Source organism: Poecilia reticulata, linkage group LG7, assembly GCF_000633615.1.
Source record: "Poecilia reticulata strain Guanapo linkage group LG7, Guppy_female_1.0+MT, whole genome shotgun sequence".
Classification (NCBI taxonomy): domain Eukaryota; kingdom Metazoa; phylum Chordata; class Actinopteri; order Cyprinodontiformes; family Poeciliidae; genus Poecilia; species Poecilia reticulata.
In genome coordinates this window covers 19,629,454-19,654,304 of record NC_024337.1, presented here as the reverse complement: position 1 = coordinate 19,654,304, position 24,851 = coordinate 19,629,454, and the positions used below count along the sequence as shown (strand labels likewise).

The 24,851-nt window shown below is 39.4% G+C and overlaps 1 protein-coding gene across 2 annotated transcripts in view; it reads right to left on the bottom strand.

Annotated features, from left to right (window-relative positions):
* scube3 (signal peptide, CUB domain, EGF-like 3) overlaps positions 1-24,851 on the bottom strand; it is a 114,128-nt gene that overhangs the window by 31,848 nt on the left and 57,429 nt on the right. Inside the window, exons 5-7 of one of the 2 annotated variants that reach the window (XM_008414200.2) lie at positions 14,420-14,566; positions 12,833-12,949; positions 5,098-5,145 (exon numbers count right to left, since the gene is read on the bottom strand). In XM_008414200.2, the coding sequence (XP_008412422.1) occupies positions 5,098-5,145; positions 12,833-12,949; positions 14,420-14,566 (312 nt within the window). The remainder of the gene's footprint in view (positions 1-5,097; positions 5,146-12,832; positions 12,950-14,419; positions 14,567-24,851) is intronic. The other variant, XM_008414203.2, reaches the window with a different exon arrangement.

The window sequence follows — 24,851 nt, the reverse complement described above, 5'->3', positions numbered from 1 at the left end:
TAATCTCTGTGAATTTTTTGTTTTTTACTCATGTCCCAGTGCTCCGGTGTTCTTTGCTTCCCTTTTCTCTTCTTCCTGAGCTGCCCACAGCCGGTTTCCACTGACATTGGCCTGGTTCTGACGGAAGCCTTTAAGGAAGCTATTTTCTTTTCTCTGTCACCAAGTGTTAGGGATCGCTGCAAAGTCAATGACTTGATTCAGTCAAGCTTACTTCTTACCAATTGGCAATCATTGGCCAAATATATTAGAGTCAGTAGCATTATAACTAAAAATGAATGGGGCTGTAGATAACTAGATCCAGAATCTGATTATATAATTGGATTGTATTAGAATGACCTGAATTTGGACCAAGCTGGATTCCGTACAACTGGTGTGAACTGGACCTGTTTGTAGCTTAAACTGTCTCCAGGTTGCGTCTTTGAACTGAATAATTTGTGTTTGACAATTTGAAGATATTTTGGACTTGACACAGAAATGGATAAAAGTATTACATTTCTATAAAAATGTAATACTCTGATTCTCTTCTGTCATTACAAACAGTGTAACTGTGTCACACATGACGATGCACTTTACATTCATTAACGTCGAGGGTTTTTTGTGATATTTCTGCTTTGCTGTGAGGAAGGGATGTCCCACTCGGAATGTTTCTCTTCGGGTTGGTTGTTAGTGCTGTTGTCGCGGCAACCTGTGTTGATGAATCTGGGAGGAGTAGCTTCTGAAGGAGCTGCTCTGCGTGGATCAGGATGGGTGTGTTTGTTTGGCTGATGAGTTCAAAAAAATCAACAGTTTTCCCCCGGAATGAGTCGCTCCACCCTGAAGTGATGTCTTTTTTTGATAGAGGTTTTCATTTATCCGTCTGCCACGGAGACGCGCTTCTCATTTAAACTTCGCAAAGCGTTTTCATCAAGATAAACAATCAAGACACAGATTTGCTCTGACTGGTCTTTGCAGGGGGAAGAAATCTCATGATGGCGTTTGATGTCCCAGTCTTTCAACATACTTTAGAGCACAGTGCTGCGGACTGAATAATTGCAGAGACTAGACAATAAGACTAGTGTTGGGACACGCTTTCAAAATGCTCAGTCAGACAGCTGTCTCATCAAATTGTAATGATCATGTGTTATAAGAGTGAAGAAACATTTCTAACATTGTGATTCTGCAAAGGCAGGAGACAGACAAACGGTCTGGCGTTTGTTTGTGTATTCTGGAAGCACACCAGCCAAATCGGCGCGCATCTACAGGGCTGGGTCGCGCAATTACAGTAAGAGAAGGCCGGCTTTTGCAAATATTCTCCAATAAAGTGTTTGGTCTAAAGCTGATCCGCGGTAATATATGAGACGCTGCTAAGACAGCGATCATAATCTCACAGAAACCACATGATTTCTAGCTACAGTAACTCTTGACTTGCATCAGAGATGATGACAAGCGTCTTGTCATCAGTTATTTGTGACAACCGCAGGCAAAATACGTAACAGAGTGAGCACACAAAATCCTCAAAAAGGCTAAAATCAGAGTCTTTCTTGGGATGGATGGCCTTGGTGCAGAAGATGTTCTTTTCAGAAAACCCTGGAGGCTTTTTCCCCCCATAAATCAAGCCTACAACTGCAATAAGTTTAGTCAGTTTGGACTTGTAAGATAACAGTCTAATGTATTCATCCCACTTGAAGCTTTTCACATTTTGTCACATTACTACTACAAGACATACATCTAAATGAGGATTTTACAGTAGATCAACACACCATTACACCAGTCAATAGTTTCCTATGATTGCAGACCAGATTTTTCCACTGGTGATTTATTCAAGTCTACCAGAATGGAAGGTCTCCTTTTCATCACCCTAATCTCCAGCTCCATCCACAGATCGTCTAGCAGATTGGGAACTCCTGGAAAAAAATGGGAACAGCCTGGTAGTAGCATCCCAACTGTGACATTTTAAAGTTAATTAATATGCTCTAATTGTGCCACACATTTTTAGAGCATATTAATTGTGCTCTAATTAACCTTCATTTAATGTGAAGGTTACATTAAATTTTACTGAGCGACAGAGTAAAAAAAAAAGGCTAAAAAGGCTAACTACAAAAAAAAAGCTTTTGCTTCCACTTTACACAGTTATGCCTATTTCGGGGCTTTTTCGTGGTTATGTAGCTACTGCCTTGATTTGACCCCCTTTGAAAACACAGACAGACAAACCTTACAAAACAAAACATGGAAGAATGGGCTAACAATAGATCGGGGGCTTTTGGTACGCAGACGATCAGAAGTCGAGCCTGTTTGAGAGTGAAGCAAAACACGTCTCCCTACGTTTCTTTTCTGAGAAAAGGCACAGAAACTAGGACACCAAACACTGAAATAGGTCAGACGGTTATACTGTAGGATGTGTGGAAGTAAGCGTTCATGTACATACAGTTGCAACAAATGGCACCTTAATCCCCTCATGTACTCTCTGTTCTTCCTCTGAATGGGCTGCTCCTCTGAGAGCAAACCTGCTCTCCAAGTTTCTTACATAGTATCATTAAATCGTAAATCTCTTTGATATATCAGGGTTTGAAACATCTCCGCAAATTTATGACTTAATGTTTCTGCTGTCTTTGCTATTTCAATGAGAACGCATCCCATCCTGAAAATTGGGTTGAACTACGCAGCTGATATAATCACGTTTCAGTGCTCTCAGTGAAGGAAATCACTTTTGGCCACACAGCGAAAGATGAAACTCCTCAAATGGATTATGTTCCGGAGTTTTGGACATGATATTACATGCGTATAAAAAGAGGAGGCTCACTCAGTTCTGTGATTTATCTTTTGCATAAAGTAAATCTAAACCATGGACACATTATTGGCTTTCTCACTGCAGCTAATAGGCCATGATGATGGAGTTTAGGAACACCACGGCGGAGTGTTTGAAATGCTGCAAGCCTAATTTCACTCACATCAGTCATATCAAAACACAAATAAAGCAGAAGTCTTTGGTCTGACTCGCAAAAGCAGCACAGTTAATCTGATTGTTTTGGACTTCTGGTAATCTAAATCGCTTTATATGCTAATGCACCCACAAACAGCACATCCGTTAGTGCAGTGGTGAGCTACAACTTTTGATTTAAGAAACTGAAGGTAAAAGTTCAACGCTGCAGTCTTGGTAAAAGAAGGTTTACCTTCTGTCAGGGTGACGGACTGCAGGTTCCATCATGGCAGTATTTATTAAACAAAAACCAAGTGGGAAAATCAAAAAGCTGATGAGAAAAAAAACAAGTAAACTCCAAATACATCCCGATCATTGCAAAATACTAAAAACCTTAAAATTAAAGTGTTAATATTTTTGCATTTGTTAGACTGTATGTTAAAGCTGAGTTTTAACATACAGTCACATATAAAAATCAGATCTAAATATGAATCTGGATCGTATTGTCTAGACAAATGATTACCAAAAGTATTATAATCATAACCAGTAAAGCACACTGGAACAATTAATTAAAAAAATAAAATAAAATTTAATCAATGGTTTGCAAGCGGAAGGCATTGCCATTTTTATTTTCCCAAAACATAAGCAGGATTATGTATAATTTGTCCTGAACTTTCTTATAAATAACAAAACATTGTTGATATCTGCTTAATGTAGTTTTGAACTGTTGTATAATATTTATTAAAATGTAAAAATAGAAGCAAAAATGATGCAAAAAAATTTAATTTGATGTTTTCAAATTAATTGGTTGTGAAAACCAAAGCCTGATAAACACATAATCCACTTTAGTCATAAATGTATAAAACTGACCATTTTGGTACATGGTCAGTTTTGAATGTTTGTGCAAATGTGACATATGAAGCCACATTCCTTTTTTTTAACAGTAAAAAATAGAAAACAAAACAGAAAGCAAGTAGGAACAGAAAATTAAAATCGATCAAACGGATGAAACACCAGCTTATAATCACAGATATAAGTCCAGAAGGATTTGTGGAGTTATTAAAATCTACCCCTTAATTGCCAATCCAAAACTTTCCACTTGCTAGTGCGCTTTGAAGCTTTGTCCTGTTGCATAACACACGTTTCTTGACCTTTATGTCACAAACCGCTGCCCAGACATCATCTTTCAGGATTTTCTGGAAGAGAGAAGTAATCACTGCTCCATCAGTTATGGCAGCCATCCAAACCCTGGACCATCACATCATCAACGCCATGTTTGTGCTTCCACTGAAATGACGAAGACGACCTTGTTACTCTATGCAACGAGAAATAAGTTCCACTTTTGTCTCTCCAATCCGCAGAATATGTTTACATCAAAGCGACGTTCAGAAACCTTTTAACAGACTTCATGTTTTCTGACAGGGTCTTTTTTAGCGATTTCTTGATTCTACAGGTGTAGCAGCGATTAGCTGCAGCTGTGGATGGTGAAACGTGAACTAATCTTAAGTACATAGCTTTTTTAACTTAATTAAATCTGTATTAGGATTCTACACCCAGGTTATCTTAACCAGTAATTTTTTTTATGATAAGGTGTCACAAAACCACCCAAAAAATAGAAGAAAACTGTATTTTTAGGTAGATTTTTAGAAAGAAAAATGTAACATTTACTTAAATGTACAAACTTTAGTGAACAAATGTATGTCGAAATAAATCTGACATTTGTGGTCCCAGCATGAGTTATAACATAAAAACTTCTGTGGCACACAACAATAAAAAGACATCAGCATATATATTGACATTTGGGGCTGACTGAGAAAATGTGTCGGCGTGAGAGTGACTCGAAGGCGATATCTGTGTGCCTCCCCGTGTGTCGGTGCGAAACGCAGCGTATCTCAAACATCTCGGTTATATAACTTCTCCGCAGCAGCAGGTCACAGGCTCCCTGTTTGCAGCTGTGTTTGGAAAAGGTGTGGTTTAACACAGGCAGTGGCTGTTACTGAGAGGGCATTCACAGGAGGAAAAGGAAGCTGGTCGGGGGGAGCCAGAGGTCAAAGGTCAGAAGGATGATGCCCCCCTCACCCCCCTCAACAACATTGTCCTGAGGGGAGGGGCTTCATCTGTGTCTGCTCACTTAGACTGCTCTATTCCCCACACCCACAGACCCCCAGAGAGAGAGGGGAGCCAGATAAACACATATTTACCATTAGGGAACAGCTGTGGGGCTGCCTGGGACTGGACACTCCTCTCCCCTGCATGCACACACACACATGCACACACACTTTAGTTTGGTGTGCACTTGAACGGCACAGTGTAAAGGTGAGGTAACAATATATCCTCCTTGTTCTGATTAGCAGTTTTGTAGATGTATAATAACCTCTTTTCTTAGAGATTTTGTGGCTGAATTAACAGCAATAAGCATTAAACAGGACGTTCCCATACTGCGTCTTAAGAAACTATTCATATGCCTGACCTTTTTTATAATTTGTCACATTGCAGTAAGAAAATTAGATTTATATTTTATTTGGATTTTATGTGATCTACCAACGCAACAAAGGGCATAATTTTAAAGTGAAAGAATTTGGATTTAGACTGTAGTTTTCTGTACTTATATAGATATTTTTCCAACCACACCCACTAAGTTCAATTTATTTTGCAAAGACAAATGTGCAAAAATGTCAATCTCTGGATGTTTAGACACCCTAAAAGACTGGATGCTGCAAATGTGGCAGGATTCACTTTTACAAAGTTTGGATCCAGAGGATAAGTACAAATCAAGCTGTGAAGATTTTAATTTGAAAAAAATAAAATAAAATCAAAACGAAATGTAATCTTTCCTGCACTTCACACATTATGCACAATTTGTGTTGGTCTCTCAAATGGAAACCCACTAAATTCTAAGTTTATGGTTACATGACAATAAAATGTTAATGAGTTTATGAAAATTTTCTAAGACACTGTATGTGATTTCTGCAACTATTACGTGGCAAAATTTTATATTTTCTAATGTAATAACCTAACTTTCATCACCAGCTGTGAATTTAGTAGCTTGTAGTCTGTAGATGGCTGCCTGGATTTTTTTTAGTTCATTTTGATTTTTTTTCTGTTTATGATAAATTAATTACTACAAGTTGTCTTCAAGTTTTGTAACCAGAACCAAACTTTAGTTAAGTTTAATCGCTGATGCAGCTGTGAACAGTTTTCTCCTTTCCTTGAACTACATCAAGGCTTGTTCAGCTGCGTTCACGGAGAATAATAATATTTCTAATATTAAAAGCCTCTACTTCACATCATCTACATCATCGGTTGAAGGTTGAGTCAAAATGACATCACCTCATTTAAAGTGTGAAAATGTGTTTTTCCCCACATCATTTATCTGACAAATAGCCCCAACACATGTGCCGGCTCTTGCAGAGATTGATTTAGTTAAAATGAAAAAAAAAAAAAAACTTAAGTGAAATTTCTGATGGATTGCATGAATAATAATAATAAAAACTATTTCTTCTGCACCAAGTATCTTTAATTTTGGTTTATACCAACAGGAGACGACATAGATACAACAGAATGACCTGATATTTTTTCAAGAAATTAGATTCAGCCTCTCCCTGGTCACAACTCAACAGAAAGTAGTTATCATACACTAAATCCTGAAAACAAAGGGATAATGACAGGTTCTTTTCTTTTTTTTTTTTTTTTTGCTTAAACTGAAATAAAGGTGACATATCAAGGCAAAAGTGTTACCTCGCAACATGCAGTCATGCAAATAAATGTTCCACAAACTGCCGACAAAAAGACATTTTTGCTGTTTGTGTGTGAGAGGAGGCTTCTGCTGGTTAGTATGAGCCTTGACAGACAGATCAAGTGGTGGTTAGTGCTGCAAAAGCTGGAACTCAAGGACAGCCAGACTCAGTTCTGCACTTTATGGTGTCTTTTAAGATCTTTTATGGTTATATCATTCAGGAATTCAGTTCGTTAGGCTGTTTTGTCAAAACACTGCTGGCGGCCTGACAGCGGCTGTGCCGTCAATAAAAGCTGCAGCAGAGAGATTAGCTTTTTATGATAAATTCGATTTCAAATTACAGTGAATAAAGTTTACTGTAAATCTGATTGGTGAGGTTTTCCAAGTATGAACTACTTTACGTTAGAATCAACACTGACCCTTGACATGTGGTGCCAAAGCATTTACACCCATTTAATGTCACATTTTGCCACATTAAAAGCAAAAGATTTAATGTATTTCATTTGGACTTCAATTGAAACACAGTACAGCATATTTGTGAAATGGTTTAAATATTTTTTACAAATAAAATCTGAAAAGTATGGCATGCAGTCGTAGTCACCGTCCCATCCCCAACTTGAGTCAGAGCAGATGGAAATCCTTTGGGTTTCTCTACCATCTAAAAACGAAAGTTTTTAGCCATTCTCTGCTGAAAATGATCTCAAGCAACATCTGATTAGATCAAGAGTGTGTTCTAACATCAATTTTAGTCTGCCATAGATCCTCACTTAGGTTTGGACTTTGACAGGAATGCTGGAATGTCTCAAGATTTTTGCATCCTCTAACAAGTTTTCTTTGCCTCCTACTATCCTCCAAAAAGGTAATGATGAAATGTTGTGTTGAGTATAATGTGCTAGAATACTGTTTCCCAACCCTGGTCCTGCATGTTTTAGGTGTCTCCTTGCTTCAGCTCAGCTGATTTCAATTGACGTCTGATTAACAGGCATTATCTGAACTGAATTATCTGAATCAGGAGTTTTAAAGAAAGAAGACATCTAAAACATACAGGGCAGAGTGTCATGAGGACCAGGGTTGGGAAACACTCATATTTTGCATATTGAGTAAAAAGGTAAATTCCTACTTAACTGGTGAAAGCACTTTCTTCCAATTTCTGGATGCAAACTGCTGCCAACACCATGTAGGGGGTAAAGTGTTTAAGGTCCTATCCACAGATCTGGCAACCTGAACTGTGGAGCTCTTTCTTGGTGCTCCCATTGGTTTTTGTGTTGAACTGTGCACTGCAGTATGTTCGAAGCTTGGGATATTGTTTTATAATCTAATGCTACTTTAAAAGTCTCCACAACTTTGTTCCTGACCTGTCTGCTGTGCTTGTTGGTCTCAATGATGCAGTTTGTTCACTGATATTTTCCAAGTTCTTCACAGAGCAGTTGTATTTATACTGGGACTAAAATACACTTGGACTCTGGTTACTAATTAAAGGATTTCTGAAGACATTTTTTTAAATTTTAATGTATTTAGGGGTATCAAAATAAAGAAGAATTGCCACATTTTTCAGATTTTAGTTTTTTTTTGGCAACAACTTTAAACCAGATATCTTTTCAGTTCCACTTCACATTTTCAAAACACTCATTTTGGTTTTTTAGCATAGAATTACAATAAAATACAATTTAGTAGTTATATGGCATAGTGTAAGGCTACACAATATCAGGAAAACCTGCCATTGGTGAACAATATGACTTGCAATAAATAAACAGATAATTAAATTGTGTTCCAAGTCTTTCTGTACTTGAGTTTATAGCAGACATAGAGCCCAGATAATGAGCATGAGTATCCCAGCTACTGGGGGAAATAAATCTTTTCTTTCCATCCAAGCAACAAGGTTTTATTGAAAAAGTTTTTTTTGGCTGTTTTGACAATGAAACAACTTAGTTGGTATTTCTTAATGAGTTGACTACCTTACCCGATGCTTATTTTAGAAACATATTTATGTTGCATTAAACACTACTGGCATAGCAAGCCTGAGTGCAAGGTATTTATATAATTAGCAGTTCTTTGGGATATGATATTGCATACAGAGAAAGTAGATTAGTGATGAATTGACATTGTCATGCAGCCCCAGCAGTTTGTTGCCTAGTCTGCAGATTTCATATCATAATTTTAAATATTCACTTGAATTATTTATGTTTAAATTTTTTTTTTTTTTTTTTAAAGTATATTGAAAATGTAATTTCCACCACCGGAACCAAAATATTTCTCAGAATGCCATCACGGCATCCACAGGTGGCCCCCTTTCAGGTGAATCTGATGCTGGAATAAAGAGGGCAACAGCAAAGGCATGCAAAGATAAGACAACATTTCCCTGTCCCAACATGCAGCATCCAAAAAACAGTATTTTACGTACAGGGTGCTGCTCTGCGACACAAGTGGGAATCCAGACCACCCACAGCAATTTGTTTATCTTATGGACGTATGCATGTAACCTGCACATGTTTACATGCATGCATTTATGTAGGATAGGACATGTTTGTGTCCCTGTTTTTATGGTTTTCATTCATAAAATGCGTCTCTCGTGCTGTTTGTGTGTGTGCGCTGCGTCGTTTGGCTGACTCTCGAAATGACTGAACTCCTGCATCTGCCTGCTATTTGTGAGTGTTTATGATTTGCTGTGCTAACAACATAAATGCTACCACATGATGGCTTCTCATTTCTGATATCTGAACTTCCCTGTTGCACACCACCACAAATAAAACTTGTGAAAAATCGAACTTCAAAGAGTTTGTGTTTGTGAACGTTTTGTCTAAAGAGCGGCAGTGTACGCGTTGCATCCGTACAAGCCTTCTAGAGGCAATCAGCAAGCAGGACGCCAACGGAGGTGAAACAGGCAGAATGAAAAATGAGGGTTCAAACTGAGCGACGCATGGCGCATTATTAAAGATAAGCATGAGCAACCCTCGGTTAAGGAGAATCACCACAAAACAAATGATTGAAAGTGTGACAGAGTACACATAAAATCCCTTCAAAGCTGGACTGATGAAAAAGCTGCAGCAAACTATCCACCAGCAAAACCCGTAAGAAAGCAAAAGGCCTCTGGAGATTATCTGCTGGATACACTGGCTTACAAGAAAGGAAGTATTTCTGGAGTATGTTCCACGGAGACATTCATAAAGTTTTAATTTTGGCATTTCGAACGGAAACTAGATTTCATGGTTAAATATGAAGTTACCTCTTGCTTTTTGTTTTCCCCAGATGGATGACTTATTGAATTAAAGCTGGCACAGAAAGCCGAAATATTATACACACAACAATTTTGATTTCAAAACGTTTCAGTATGTTTTGCATTTAAAGTCAACCTTTTAATCCTATAAGGTTTTTATTTCCAGTGCAAAGTTCCCTTGTTCAGACTGCACCATCATCCTTGTCGTTCACTTTATCATCAGTGGTTTCTATGAGTGTTTGTTTTGATTGAGACTTTATTAAGTAATACAGAGAGCAAGAAATGGAGTGCCCACGAGCCAGCCGCGGCGTATGGCTCCCTCACCGCTGCAACCCCAGACTCTGTGGGGGGAAATCGGAGATTTTAACTGGCTGACTGCTTCCTAATCTGGCACAACAAACGTGCATTTGCTCTGCCTCGAAAACGACTGGCAAAGACGTATAATTTGGTTGAGGTCAACTTTGCGGTATCATCCTGGCCTACGGGGATACAGCAATAATGACAGGTTGGCTGACCAGACCTTGACATGGGTCTGGCTCTCATCAGGACTGCGGTCGTGAGAGGGATCCAGAAACACTGAGCTAATCAGGCACTACTCAAACCATGCTCTCAAACTTAACAGCCGCTGAAACCGAGCACCAACGTCACCGGGCTGTGCTGCAGACGCACCTACCAAAATCAATTCGACGCTCATCTTGATTCAGGATCTGGTCTTATCCAACCTGTTCAAAATCTAATTTTAAGCTCAGAGAACTGCAGACAATAACTCTGCTCAGTGATTGAATACAGTGCGGTAAGAAGCTTGCATAACTTTTTCACATTTTCTTGTGTTGCAAACCACAAACTTCAATGAGTTTTATTGGGTTTTTATGTTAGACCAATGAAAAAGTGTATAATTGTGAAGTGGATGGGAAAAAACATGGCTAAATAGTTTATTTTACAAATAAAAAAAAATCTGAAAAGGGTTGGGTGCGTTTGTTTCAAAAGCAGAATGATGTAGTCTCCATCTCTTAATTTTTTGTGGCATTTGGCTCATGGATACAGAGCAGCATCCTGATGACTGCCTCTCTTATGGCAAGATATTTTAACATTTAATAGCCAGGGGTGCTTTTTAGCTAAATATCCATCTTTGTACTATTCCTGGTAAGAATATACTTTTCTAATAAACAAAAGAACATTTTAGCTATCTCAAATGACATCGTATTTTCCTTTTAAAGGTTTTGGGTTTGCAGTAACAAATCCATTATTTCTGCCTGGGGAGGGACATTGTGGTAAGATGAAATGTATTTCAATGAGATGCTCCCAATATAGAGATCCATAATCCAAAAACATGAGTAAATAAAATAAGAAAAAGGTCTTTTAAACATAAAAATTGTTATGTTAAAACTTCTTGTGATAAATGAGCAGCTGTTGCAGCTGAATGTGATTGTCAGATCAGTTTGGTTAGCGTTCAGTTTGAACAAACCAAATAAAAATGTCAATTTTTCAACAATTTCTTAGCAAGTTGAACTTAGTCCCCTGACCTGTCCTGGAGTGAAAGAACTCTGAAGTTAACTGAGCTTTTATAACACATCAAAAGGCTTGAATCTCGAGCCTTTTGCAGCCTCTTGTCAGATTGTCCTATATGGTGATGTGCGGTTTTCATTTTCCGCCACACATGTAGTCTTTGCATGCAGGCTCAAAAGTTGAATGTTGGTCCAATGCTTCTAAATCTTTCATGTGTCCCTTATTTAGTTTGTGGCAAACTCCAGATGGGAGGAACAGCTCTCTCTTGACAATAGCTGTGTTTTTGACAGACTTGTCCAATGCACCACTAAAAGTTGTCCAGTAACACAGTCTTCCTACACAGTTACCACCGGTCTGTTCTGATTATCACCCTCCTCGCTTCTAGCCTGTCATTTCAGTACCACGGCCGTGGCTTTTTAGGTTTGGAGTCGCAATGTCTTTTCTTTTTGACATAATGGGTGGATCAGGGTTAAGCGAGATGTTGAAAGCTTGAAATAATGTTTTATAACCCAACTAATCTGCTTTAAACTTCTCCACAACTTTATTCTCTGCCATTCTGAGGTGACTTCTGAAGGCTGCTGGTTAACTTTTTTTTTTTATTCAGTACCATCAGAGTAAAACGGCCTGAATACTAAATTTCTGATTTGTGAAATTGCTTAAAAACTTCATATTATTTTCTTTCCAATTCACAATTATGCAGGACCATATGTTGGTCTATCACATAAAGTTCAATAAAATAAATGGACCTAATGTTTAACAGTTGAAGGTGTATGAAGATGTTTTTCAAAGGCACTAAGTAAAAAAAACAAAGGTTATGCTGCTACTTTGGTTCTGCATTAGCACCAGATTTATTTCTACTCCGTCACTGAAATATCAACAATCTTCTGCATGGTTATACACATCCATCAAGCACTACGCTCCCACTCTCCTGGACACACACTGTCTGGTTAAAAAGTGGCCTTCAGAATGGCTCAATATGATCCGAGTAGCCAATAGATTTTCCCTCAAACTAAGTAACCCGAGGCAAACACTGAAACATGCCAGCGGAAGGTTAGATCAGGTGTGTGAGTTAATCTCAGACAGGAAGCAGTGAAGCAAGTGACCCACAGGTTGAGAGAGGGTGTGCGTTTCTGACATGACTGTGGAAAGCAGAGAGAGAGAAAGACAGCGTCCAGGAAAAAGTCGGAGGAAGAGAGGTGGAAGCAGATGCGGGAGCGAGGAGTTTACGCTGAAGGAGCACTAAAAGGAGAAGAACAGTGAACGGTAGCCCTTTGACCTTGCATGTCACACGGATCATTAGAAAAAGTTCAGCAACATCTCTTAAATGTAACAAAGCCTGCTTCTCAGCTTGCATTTTATCACGTAAAACCCCATTCTAGATGTTAATTAAATTTGCTCAGATCTCACTGCGCTGTAATTTCCTCATTCGACAAAAATTATTTCCTGCCATTTGTGGTCGTTTCTGGATGAGATGACTCACCTACACAAGTCTTTCCATCGCTGTGGAGGACAAACTTCATGTGGCAGGAACATTTGGGGCCATGGTCCGTCTCCTCGCAGATGTGCTGGCAGCCTCCATTGCCGTAGTTGCACGTCACTATCAAAGGAGGCAGGAGTAAACACGGGCTAATTAAAGAGGAGTGCGCACACAACTTTTTCTCGAATTTTTAACAGTCAGCGAGGAGGTGTCAGGAAGTGGAGAACGAGTAAATAACATGCAACTCTTTCACTGGGCCATATGCTCCGACGCGTAAACACTGAACTTAGGTTGCACCCAGTCGTTCCCATGGCTTCAAAGACTCAGTCAGTAAGGTTTGTTTCAGAAAGAGCACTTAGTAAGAAGTACTGATTGTTGACTGAGCTACTGCTAGTGCAGAAATTAAACCCTGTTTCAATGCTAGCAAACACGTTAGCATTCTCTTGCTATATGATCAGCTGTTCTGTAATAAGACCAAATCTGTGCAGGATGTCTCACTCCTCATGCTAAATACACTACTCAATACCTGTACTTCAGCCTTGGATAAAGTGTAAAATGTCCTAAAATAAATGTCATTTTAAAGCTGTAGTATAAGACCAGTCTTTAATTTGAGTACATTTAATCACTATGGAAATTTCTTACTGCACTGATGTCAGTACAACCTCTTCTGCATGTTTTTTTCTTCTCTTTTGATATCAATTTTACAGCCAGAATAAGTAAATCCAACACCAAAAACAGACTAATTATCACAGCAGCTTTGCCCCACATACAAAAAGACATTCGTAAGACTTATTATGAATAATCTCAAAAGATAGCTCAGAAGATTTGTTTGGGAAAACAGATCTGAACTGTGAGATTAGGAGGGAAATCTGACAAGCTCAGTTAATTTTGCAGCAACGAAATGCTTTTCCATTCATTAGCAGCAATTCATGAATCATGATAGGAAGCCTTCGATTTTTACTGCAATTTCACATGTTTCTGTGAAGTACATTTGTGGAGCAGAGCGCATAAAGAGCTTAACCTTTCAAAGAAACCCGTGATGACAGAGTGAAAAAGAGCATGGCCGAGCCGAGGCTTCCATCGTCATCCTATCTGAACTGTCCCATCCCAACACCTTTCGCCTTTTTCCTGAGCTGTCATTGAGAAACCATAGAATAACACTTCTCCAATCCTTATCCAAACACAGACACCCTCCTCCCCTCCTCCACCCTATCAGGCCCTGGCCTCCAGCTCTGACAGGATGATCTCTGTTGCACGGCAACAGGAAGTGCGCGCTGTCTGTCCGAGCAATCCCCTTCGACTAACCTCCAACACTTTGCCCCGGTTGTGTAAATGATCCCTACTTATTTGAAAAACATGTTTCTTTTTTCTTTTTTACGAGCACCATTGAGAAGATTAGTCAGAGCTCGGTAATGCCACATAAATGTCAACTTCAAACTTTTTTTTGGAAGACGTTTGTGTGGTGAGTGCGATTATCCATCCCCGGCCTGCTTCCAAACCACAATCACCTTCTTCCTGAGGAGCCAATAAAGCAGCCATCCTGACATTTGTGCATGTTTCCATGCAACCCCTGGGGTTAGGACGACTTACGTTTGCAGTCCTTCATGTTCCGGGTGAGCTGGAATCCAGGTCGGCACTCACAGGAGATGCCACCTTTCTGCGCTTCCCTGCAGATGTGCGCACAGCCGTGGTTCTTGTCCATGCAGGTGGGCCCCTCCTTTGTGCCTTCTGGTTGCACTGTGAAGAAAACAGCAGGACATGCAGAGAAAGTTTACCTCTCAGCTGCCATGAAGATTAGACACTGTTTTTAAAGCCACGGAGCGTTCCGTAAACCAAGAGTTTGGTTTACATTAAATATCGCAGAGATGGTAAGTGGACTACAAATGTTCAAATGCCTGTCACGCATTCTGACCCAAGGAGCCGTGTATGCCTGCTGACTGCTGGTGACTGACATGCTCAGTATCCCTTCACAAAGAGTCAGGTTCTTGTTGGAGCACGCTTACTGTTTCCAGGCTATAAAAAGAAAGGCTGCCAAGAGAAAAGGATAAAACTCCCAGCAGGAGCTGATTCCATAGAGCTGTAATTTTAATTGGAGTAATCCCCCATAAAGAAAAGAAACACGGAACACAAAAAAATAAAACTCCCCCAGCAGAGAGCGAGATCAAGCCTCATTCCAGTAAATTAAGGCTGTCGGTGTACACTTTCATGACTCAGAGAATGACCTACGTCGGCAAGTATTTGACTAAACTATTGCAACACAAATTTCCGAAAGACGAATGCAAGATTATTTTATTGCAGATATAACAAGCACCTGAAGCGTTCCAAGGCCGTAAATTACACAGCACCCTTTTGCAATTATTGCTACCTTTTTAAACATCTGTTTGAGATCCCTAAAATAAACAGTTCCTATGGTGACTGACAGCAGGGTGTCACTGAAGACCTCAAATCCGTGCAGATTTTCTTTCCCTCTCGTATCATCTTCCTAACTGTCCATGATGGGAAGATAAACATGGATGTTTGTCCAGCCTTATTTATTGCAGTTCCACTTGATACTATTGTTTAAATTATGCTTCTGACTATAAATGAGGGTAATTTTAAGTAAGTAGTAAATTTATAAATGGCATGTTTTCTTGTTGGAAGCCCAGAGAAACGGGAAAAATGTCAAACGTTGTTTGTATCAAAGGAAAACAAGATGTCATGGATTAGTAATCAAAGGTTCCTATTCAGGGGTTACATAAACAAAATAAAAGTTAAGGATGTTGTCAAATGACTTTCGCTACATATGTTTTGTTTTTTAAAATTTTCATCCATTGTTTTGATGCCAAACTCACCTGGAGTGTTTATAGCTGAGAAGACCAACATTACTGTTGTCTTAACATAGGTGTTTTTTTTTTTTGTTTTTTTTTAGAAAACTCCAAAAATCTGACTTGAAAACTTTATATTTTTAATCGCTTTCCACTGACAGTCACTGACAGTCACTATCTTTATGTTACATTTTTTTATTTTATAAAGGACAGATTTCTGGACAGCATGACTAATAATTTTCCTGTCAACAAATTCTCCCACCTGAACTGTAGATCTTTGCAACAACTCCTGGTTCACCATGGGTTTCTTTACTGCTTCTTTGATTAATGTCTAGATTGTCAGTGTAGCTGTACAGCCACATCTTGGCAGAGCTGTACTTATGCCATAGTTTTATAATATTCTCATGGTTGATCTGTGAGAAGCTTAAAGCTCTTGATAATGTTGTTTATTGTTTAGTTTTTAGTTTTTACTTTAAACCTCTCCACAACTTCATTCCTGGCCTGCCTTGAACTTCATGGCGCAACGTTTTCGTGAATGTTTTTTAGCAAACCTCTGAAATCTTCACAGATCTGCTTTATTTTCGCTGAAATTAAATTGTACAAATGATATTTGGTGCACTTGTTTTACATTTTCCCTCCCAATTATACCTTACTTTCTGTCTGTGTATCACATAAGTTCCCAATAAAAATATGGAAAGGTTTGTGATTGTAAGTTAAAGTGGTGTGAATAACTGCACTTTGCAAGATGCTGCATGTCTGCTTATACTGATGGCATTGATATTGAGTTGGCTTACTTTGGGTGATGTCAACCTAATCAAGAATCCTGACCTTCTGACTAACGTGCTGTCCATCACTTTAAGTCTGTCAACAAGCATACGAAGGTTATGCAATCCTCTCCCACTTTCCTGTCAGAGCTGTTTGCATCCTTGACAAGAGGCTGGGGCCATCAGACATGAACGCTCAAATGAAAAAGGCCATGCTAAGCTGCATGTGCGTCAACATATCTGATTGTTTAAAGTGCAAGGATTTCCACAGCTTGTCACATGGATGCCTTAAGCCAACGTGGAGTTTCCTGGTTTCTTTTCTCTGCTTCTATCTGCACCCACAGCGGAATGCATTCATCCATTTACACCAGAGTAAATTTCCTGTCGCCATTTATGATTACCGACCAAGGTGGTTATCTGAATTCATAACCTCATACAAATGTGAATGCAACACACCCACCTATCCATAACATGTGAGACTGAGGCCAAAACCTGACTCCTCATCTCTCTGAGGACCAATTCAAGTCCAAGTGTTGACAAGATGGGGCCAGTTTCAGCTTTCATCTGCCCAAAGCACATCGCTCTAACAACCATCCAGGAAGGGTATTACTTACTGGCAGAAAGAAGACAATATTTTATGAAGAAAAAGCAAAATGTTAAAACAAAACACGCAATCAGTCAATCAGACTTTCTACTAAGCGGTAACCCGTTTTTCTGTTTATTACAAACCACTTCATATTCAGAAATCTGGACAGGAAACAGACCTGGACTGAGTAAGGCTAATTTAAATGTCATCTAAAGAGCAAATCAGAGGGGATATGGATTTTCACAATGCTTAACAACAAACGGATCCATCCAGTTGCGGCACTTGTGGTGAACAGGGAATATTGCAATGAAAGAGCATGTTAAAGAGCCCTTAACTTTGTCCTCCCATCACAGCATGTGACCTCTGAACAAAACACTTAAAGCTAATGCTGCTGCCAGAAGCCAGCACATTTCCGGTTTTATTTGTGAACTATAAGGTTTGATAACTACAGACTTATCAATGCAACACAAAAACCAGTTTATTATCAACCTTTATCAGAAGAATGCGGTGCAGAAAAATGCACTGAAACAACACCTGGCATCGTGATAGAACCAGTTTTTAACGTAAAGTTGCTAAAATGTGACATTAAGCATAACTTGGGGGTTTTATTAGTGTGTTTCCTAATAGTAAAAAAACAAAACATCTCTCTTTAAAAGTTTTGTTTTTTAACATGCCATTCTTTTCTTTCAAATCCATGAGAAAAATATTTGGTTCTAAATATCCATCTGATGCCACAAGCACTTTTTTAATTTAAGTTCCTAGTACTTATTTTCATACCTACAGAAATAAACCACTTAGTCCTCTGGGAGGAAGCAACTAGGATAAGGTATTTTTTAATTTTCTTGAACAGGACTCAATTTGTGTGTTTGCCATTAACTTAATGGAAGTTCAGCTTCATCAGCAGGAGTAACTGCAGGACATGACATTAAGCGAGCACCACCACTAGAATCCTAAAACATTTCGCTTTTGACTCTGTGATGCCACGCTGACATTCATTATGCACATTTCCCAGCCCAAATACGCCCTTGAATGCCCCATGGGCAGAGAAACCGCATTTTACAACTGTGTTTATCAGCCTGGCAACATGATAATGAGATATTTTTAAAGGTGTGTTATTAAGGTCTGACAAAAAAAATTAATAAATACTTGAAACAAAAGGGATCAAGGACAATGCTCTCAGAGGAAGACAAAGTGGACAAGTGAGAGTCTGAACAAGTGAAGACTTTAGACGGATTTTACTTTACCTCAGACATTTCACAATAAAAACAAGATGTGACAGATGTTGAATTGGCTTGTTTCTTTACTTGACAAAATGAGATCACTTTTTCAATGTCTATCTATCTATCTATCTATCTATCTATCTATCTATCTATCTATCTATCTATCTATCTATCTATCTATCTATCTATCTAGTGTTTTTCACACATAAACTGTGGAAGTTGCAGGTATAAAACGTTTTTCTGTTTTTAGTGAGAAGACCAGCAGCAGCGTTCTGGATCAGCTTCAGCCGTCTGATTGATTTTTAGGCAGACCTGTGAAAAAACTGGTGTAGAAATCAAAGCAATTAAAGATAAACACAGGGACGAGTTTCTCTAGATCTGTCAACTTTGTAACCGTCTTTATGTGACTCCGAAAGTTCACCACAACCAGATCTCAGGCAATTACAGCTAGACTCTAGCTGTAATTGAAGCATTGTGCTGATTCTGAATTATTCCTCTTTAGGTTAAAAAATACTAACTTCAGTTTTGTTTTTGTTCACCTGGAGAAAGCCATGTCACCTCCACACATTTATCTGTCCTAAGCATCTGTTCAGTGGTTGGATGGGTTCAGATTCACCTGATGGCATTGTAATGTGGAGCTGTGCATCATCTGTGCAGCTATTTAAGTAGCTTGTTATGACCTGGGCTAGTGGGAGCATGTAGATATTAAATAGGAGGGATCCTAGGACTGAACTTTGTGGTACCCCATATGTTTGTGTCCAAACTCAGAAGCTTGTTCTTTAGGTAAGACTCAAAGCATTTCTTTCCCAGAGAGTTCGACCCAGCTCTCCAGCCGATTCAGCACTATGTCGTGGTCAGCCATGCCAAAAGCTGCGCTGAGGTCCAACAGAACCGACACTGTGGTTCTTCCACAGTCTGTATTTATGTGGATGTCACTGAACGGTTTGACAAGGGCAGTCTCAGTACTGTGGTGAGCGTAAGACTCTTTCACGAGACTGAAAGACGTCAAAGTGGTTGGTCATGGTTAAGAAACAATTTAGCTGTTGTTTAGGAAGCATTTCACCAAGTGAAACGTATTATATAGATTAATTAGACCGAATAAATATTTGAGAGCCTATATTTCTGTTAACGATAACTTTACACTCGTAGCTAATGGAAACGTAACATTTAAAATGAGAACTATTCGACACGGAACTAGAAACCGTGCAACAGGAAACAAATTAACAACAGATAAAATGGCAACTCCTTCAATCCTCCAACAAAAGAACCAAAGGAAGCATGAGTTCTTAAGACCAAAGCTGCAAGATCTCTTGAATGCAAGAACCACGCAGAAGGGAAACTGAAACAAAGGAGCTGGAGTGGTGGAAGGCATGTCAAGGGTTAGTAGTCTGCTTTTGAGAGCATGGACTGTTGAAAGGATGGGTCCTGGTCTGAGCCGATCTGCTGTCATGCAGCTCAGAGTGGAGACGGTCCCCTCTTTGCGGAAGAACTTTAAGCCGAAACCAAGAGTTGGGTGGATACACGCTGAAAAGAAGGGGCCCAAGAATGGAGCCACCACACCATTAAAGCAGCATTCCTTCCTCTTAGATAATGGGCCCTTAAAAGTTTTAATGGGAGGATAAAAATGTCAGCGCATGCAAAAGAGAAAGGGAAAAATATCTGGACTGCTTTGAGCTGCGCCGCCAAGCAGATGGTCAGGCAGGGCACTGAGCTGGTCGAGGGATTAACTCCTCCCCACAAAGTCAGTTCATAGAGTTGAGGAAAGCCATCTGAGTGCTACTGTTTGGTTTTGGTTGTGGTTCTCCCAAACGCCTTGTTGAGGCACCTCATTCTCACCCCTTTCCCCCCGAAAGGATCCATTAAAAGCACAAACAACCAGAGAATGGAAAAGACAGCTGGCAACTACACTAAACAAGCCACTGTCAAAAAAAAATTATTTGATTTTGTTTGTTTCCAAAGAATCAATTTAAGTTTCTTGCAAAATGCTCAGAAGAGCTTAGGGTTTCCACATGTTTTCACATTACAAACACACCCACCTGAGAAGAAGTTCATTTGGAGTGTCTTGTGACAGACTAAAAGAAAGGATGATTTTCTTGACAACCAAAACCTGGGAATGTGTGGTGCGTATTTGAATTTAGCCCCATTTAGTCTGATACCACCAAATTAAATATTCGATCATACAGTATCTCGGTATAAATACAGTTTTTCTCTGAAGGCATCAGGGATTTGAGGAGAACATCAGAGAACAAACAGCCACACAAAGACCAAAGAGTACACCAGACAGGTCGGGAATAAAGTTATAAATTCTAACCCTAATTCTAATCCGACAATATCCCAAGTTTCATCATTTTACGGAAAATCCCTGCAGTGACGCACAGAATCTGAGGAATCCAGACAACAATTAGTCACATACTCCTCAAAGCTGTCATTTGTGACAGAGAGCTGAAAAAATGAACTCAAGTTTTCTATGAACCATGTAGATGTATAGAACCACAACAAATCTGTTGAAGAAGGCGCCAATGTCTGATGAGACCCAAACTCACATGTTTTGGTCTACATGTTCATAATCCTTAAGATTGTAGGAACAGGAAGTTCGGGTCAGAAATGATCTTACTGTGAGACCCGGACAACTTGTGGACAAATCCAAAACTTAAAGTACAACTGCAAGTGAACAGTTTCCCAACTAGTCTCAAGTTCTCAACATTTTACATACTCTTGAATTATCTAACTTTAAATACATGTATATTTAACTCTGTTAGCTCTCACAAACATGACACTGGTTGTTAAAAACTTATTAGTGTGCATGTCCTGTGTTTTACTTTGAAAGCATTGTAAGGTCCTACATCGGTGCAAAAGAGCATTAACATGTATGTATGAACAGACACCCAGGTGCATTTGCATAATGTATGCATGTTGCAAACGCAGTAAGATTCTGCCCATCTGTGTCACAGACAGTTGTGCAGCACCTGCTGGGTAGGTTCCCCCTCTCGGCTTCACTCTTCCTCCCATTCTCTCAAGGTGACCTCACTGTGCAATCCCAAAGGAGCCCAGCACCCTCTCAACACAAAAGACAGGAAAACAGAGCACAACCAGGATGCCCACCTTGTTTAACACAGACATAAAAACTGTATGAGACGCTGGCTGGTATTGCACACATCGTTTCCTCCCCCGAAAAAAATCAAAGTATTTGTTCCTCCAAAGCTCAGTCTAGCACTTTGATTGAAGACTTAGCAGCCAAGTATTGGTGGAAAAACCCCTCCAGCACTCTTAAAATCAGCAAACCCACGTAGGGCTGGCCAGCTTAGGGATGGCCTTGAAGAAAGCAATGAAAAAAGGGATGCCAGTCTCAAATGAGGTGAGGAGAATTCAGCAGCAAGGCCGCAAACATTTGCAAAAGCTCCAGCCACTAATGTATATTTGTTGAAGGATGAAGGTGAAAGTACTGGGGGCACGGGAACTGAGCAGAGGCTGGACAAAGAGGGAGGGTGAGGGCAGATTATGCTGAAAAGACATATACCGAGATAAAAGAAGAAGGAAGACAAATCGAAAGAGGACAAAAAAGCCTCACGTGTCACTTCGCTGTGTATGCAGCTCAAAGCCCTTGCTCCACTTCCCCAGAATAGGAAAAGAGCCTGGTTATACGGTTGGGCTGCAGAGCAATGGAGCAGTGACTTCTGCACTTGTAAAAACATTTCTGTGGCCAATGCACAGACAAGCAGGCAGGAGGGCAGGCTTATTGACAACCAACAGGGGGAACATATGAGAACCCTACTGGCTCCAGCACAATGGGGAACGACAGTGCAATACATGAACAAAAAGTAAATCAAATCACCCGACAAACATTTTATTTGGCAGCCCACAGCTCAAAACATTGCATCACTGGAATAATTGAAAGTGCTCATTTATCAGCACATTACCTCACGACATTGCAACGTGAAACTGTCTACTGCACGGACATTACGTTTTCAGATAAGAAAAACAGCAACAAAGCGGGGTTCTCAGATCCAGGGCGTGATTTTACGCGGGAGGAATGTTGCACCTGGAACTCTAATTTAGAATATAATGTGCCTAGGAGTTGTGAATTTTTATCACACTTAATGGAAAACTTCTTACTTCCCGAGACAACAAAGACCCGAGGTCCTCCGAAGTCAACACGCTGGTCTTCATCTAAATGTCAATGAAGAGCATGTCAGCTTGCCTCCAGCAGGATTACACTGGAGATGAAATTACAAAGGTGTGTGCCTGTATGAACGATGGTGTGTGTAATTATGCCCATTGTGCTGAGAGATTTGTTGTGCTAAAGGGGGAAAATCCTTCTGAAAGGCTATTAAATGTGGCTAGAAAAGCAGCAGAGTTTTATTTCCTGGTGTGAGGAGTGTACATAAAAGCAACACTTAAATCCACAATCGAGCGAAAAAAAAGGGGGAAATGAGGCTACGTTTGGAGAAAATAATTATAGACATGTGTGGCACACTTGGTGGATAACCTGATGTTAATACGTTATACAACTCCATATTTTTGCTAAAATGACATCATTTAGACAGAGAGAATTTTTTTAAACATTACTCTTTATTATCTTAAAAGAGTTTATAAAGACTCATAAGCTTCTAGAGGTTTAAAGAACAAAGAATCATCGAAAGGGGAAATTTTCAATTATCACTATATGGTTGCATTTTTGGACCGTTTTCCTGCAAGTAGAGCCAATGATGACCCATTTTTAGTTGACCTGATTTATATTGAACATCTCCTATTACAGGAGATATTTAATATAAATCTACAAGAAATTACAAAAATGTGCTTTGTCACATAATGTAATTTTAGAGCTATTGAGCACACCTGAATGTAATTAACTTTGATAAGAAAAATAACCCAAAAAACATTTAGCCCACACTTGTCTATTAAGTCGCAGGTGTCAACGATGCCATACCAACATATTTACACAGAAAGATTTTTTTTACTCTTAATTAAATACGTGCCAGTAACTTTATACTTGCTTTTTCTGAACAGTGCCTGCATCCTGGATGCTTAGAAAAAAAAATATAGGAGCTTAGCAGGAAAAGTAATTGACCGCAATCCATGACTTCCTGGGATGAAACCCACTAAAATCGTCGTCTTCAGTGTCTCTCTTTCATTGTTGCCCTCAATGTTAGGTTTGTGTCGGGGCAGATTTGCTCTCGAGCCTGTGCTGTCCTCTTTCATCATTCACAACCTGGTAAAAATCCATATATTAGCTGCATTGAAGTGTTTAAAGTGTGTAGCAGTAGCAGTTTATAGTCCGGAAATTACGGTATTCGACCTTTGTTTTATGCTTAATCCACCTGGAGAGTTTGTTGCCGAAGCACTCAGCAGCTAAATTCCCCAGTAGTATTTAACAAATGGCAGACATTTATAGGCACGGTTGAGAAACAAGTTGTAGACATGTAGTAGCGATTAAAGGTTGTTATGAAGACTTGGCAAACTCCAAATGCCACCGTTTGCTGCAGTTCTCCAGCAGTGAGCTTTTCAGATTATTTTACCCTGCTTAACATCCTGCCCAAAGTTTGCGATGGCAGGATAAGCTTGAATTCCTGTCCAACCTCACTTTTATTTTATTTTAGCGATCCTCTAACAGTAGAGATGTGTAGATGTAAGGTTTTTGCACAATTTCTATTTTAAACCAAGGCCTTCTCAGAATGTTATGAATTACCAATTAAAGGCTCCCAGATCCTCAGTTAAGCAACTTACACGTAAAAAGGCCTAATCAACATTTATTGTGTTGAACTATTATTGTGAGTTTTTTTCACACTGAATAAAGAGACTCAATAAAGATAGAGTTGTATCTTTTTTCAGATAATGATACTGCATTAAAACCAGACTTTATTTTCAGGCTTTTGCACATCTTCATTAGAGGAACCGGTACGTGTGGAGGGTACTGAATGACATCCTTATTTCTGGAAACTTTAAAGACCTCAGTATGCTGACCTATTAAAGCTTCCTTCCGCAACAAAAGCCGAACGTAAAGCCCTCAGGCTCATGTAATCAAAATTTTCTTTTTCCCGAATTAGTTTAAACCAGCCTGATGATCACATTACAGAGTCCTTGTGGCTCCTCTGAAGCTTTGCTCGCGTAGAAACCTTCCCTTTTGCCATACTGATTAGTTGTGAGAGCAAGTTTGATCCAGAGGACCCAACGTCTTTGCAAGCGATTATTTCCTCTGACTTCTTTAAGCTGCTCTGTTTGGCAATGAAGTCTGCGCACAGATGAGGTGTCTTGTGTAACCAGTCAGTCACTTATTAAAATCATATTATGGCTGAACTAAATCTTATATTTTTATTTTCAGGCAACTTTCTGCTTTATAAGTGGTCGCAGACTCTTCAAATATTCAGTTTGCACAAGCGTCTAGATTAATAGTAACCCTCCCATTGGGCAAAAGCATTGGCTTTCCCATGGACTCGTTGCATCACAGACTGCAAAAACTGTTAAGTCGGACTGTATCTAGTCGAGTCATTTTAAGTGCAATACATAAAATATTGGGCCTTACAAAAGTATTAATACATCTTGAACTTTTTCAGGGTTTGTTGTGTTGCACAGAACACTATTGTGAAATTGATGAGAAATTATACATATTCCAAATCTGAAAAGAAGGATTTACACTCATATCCAACTTCC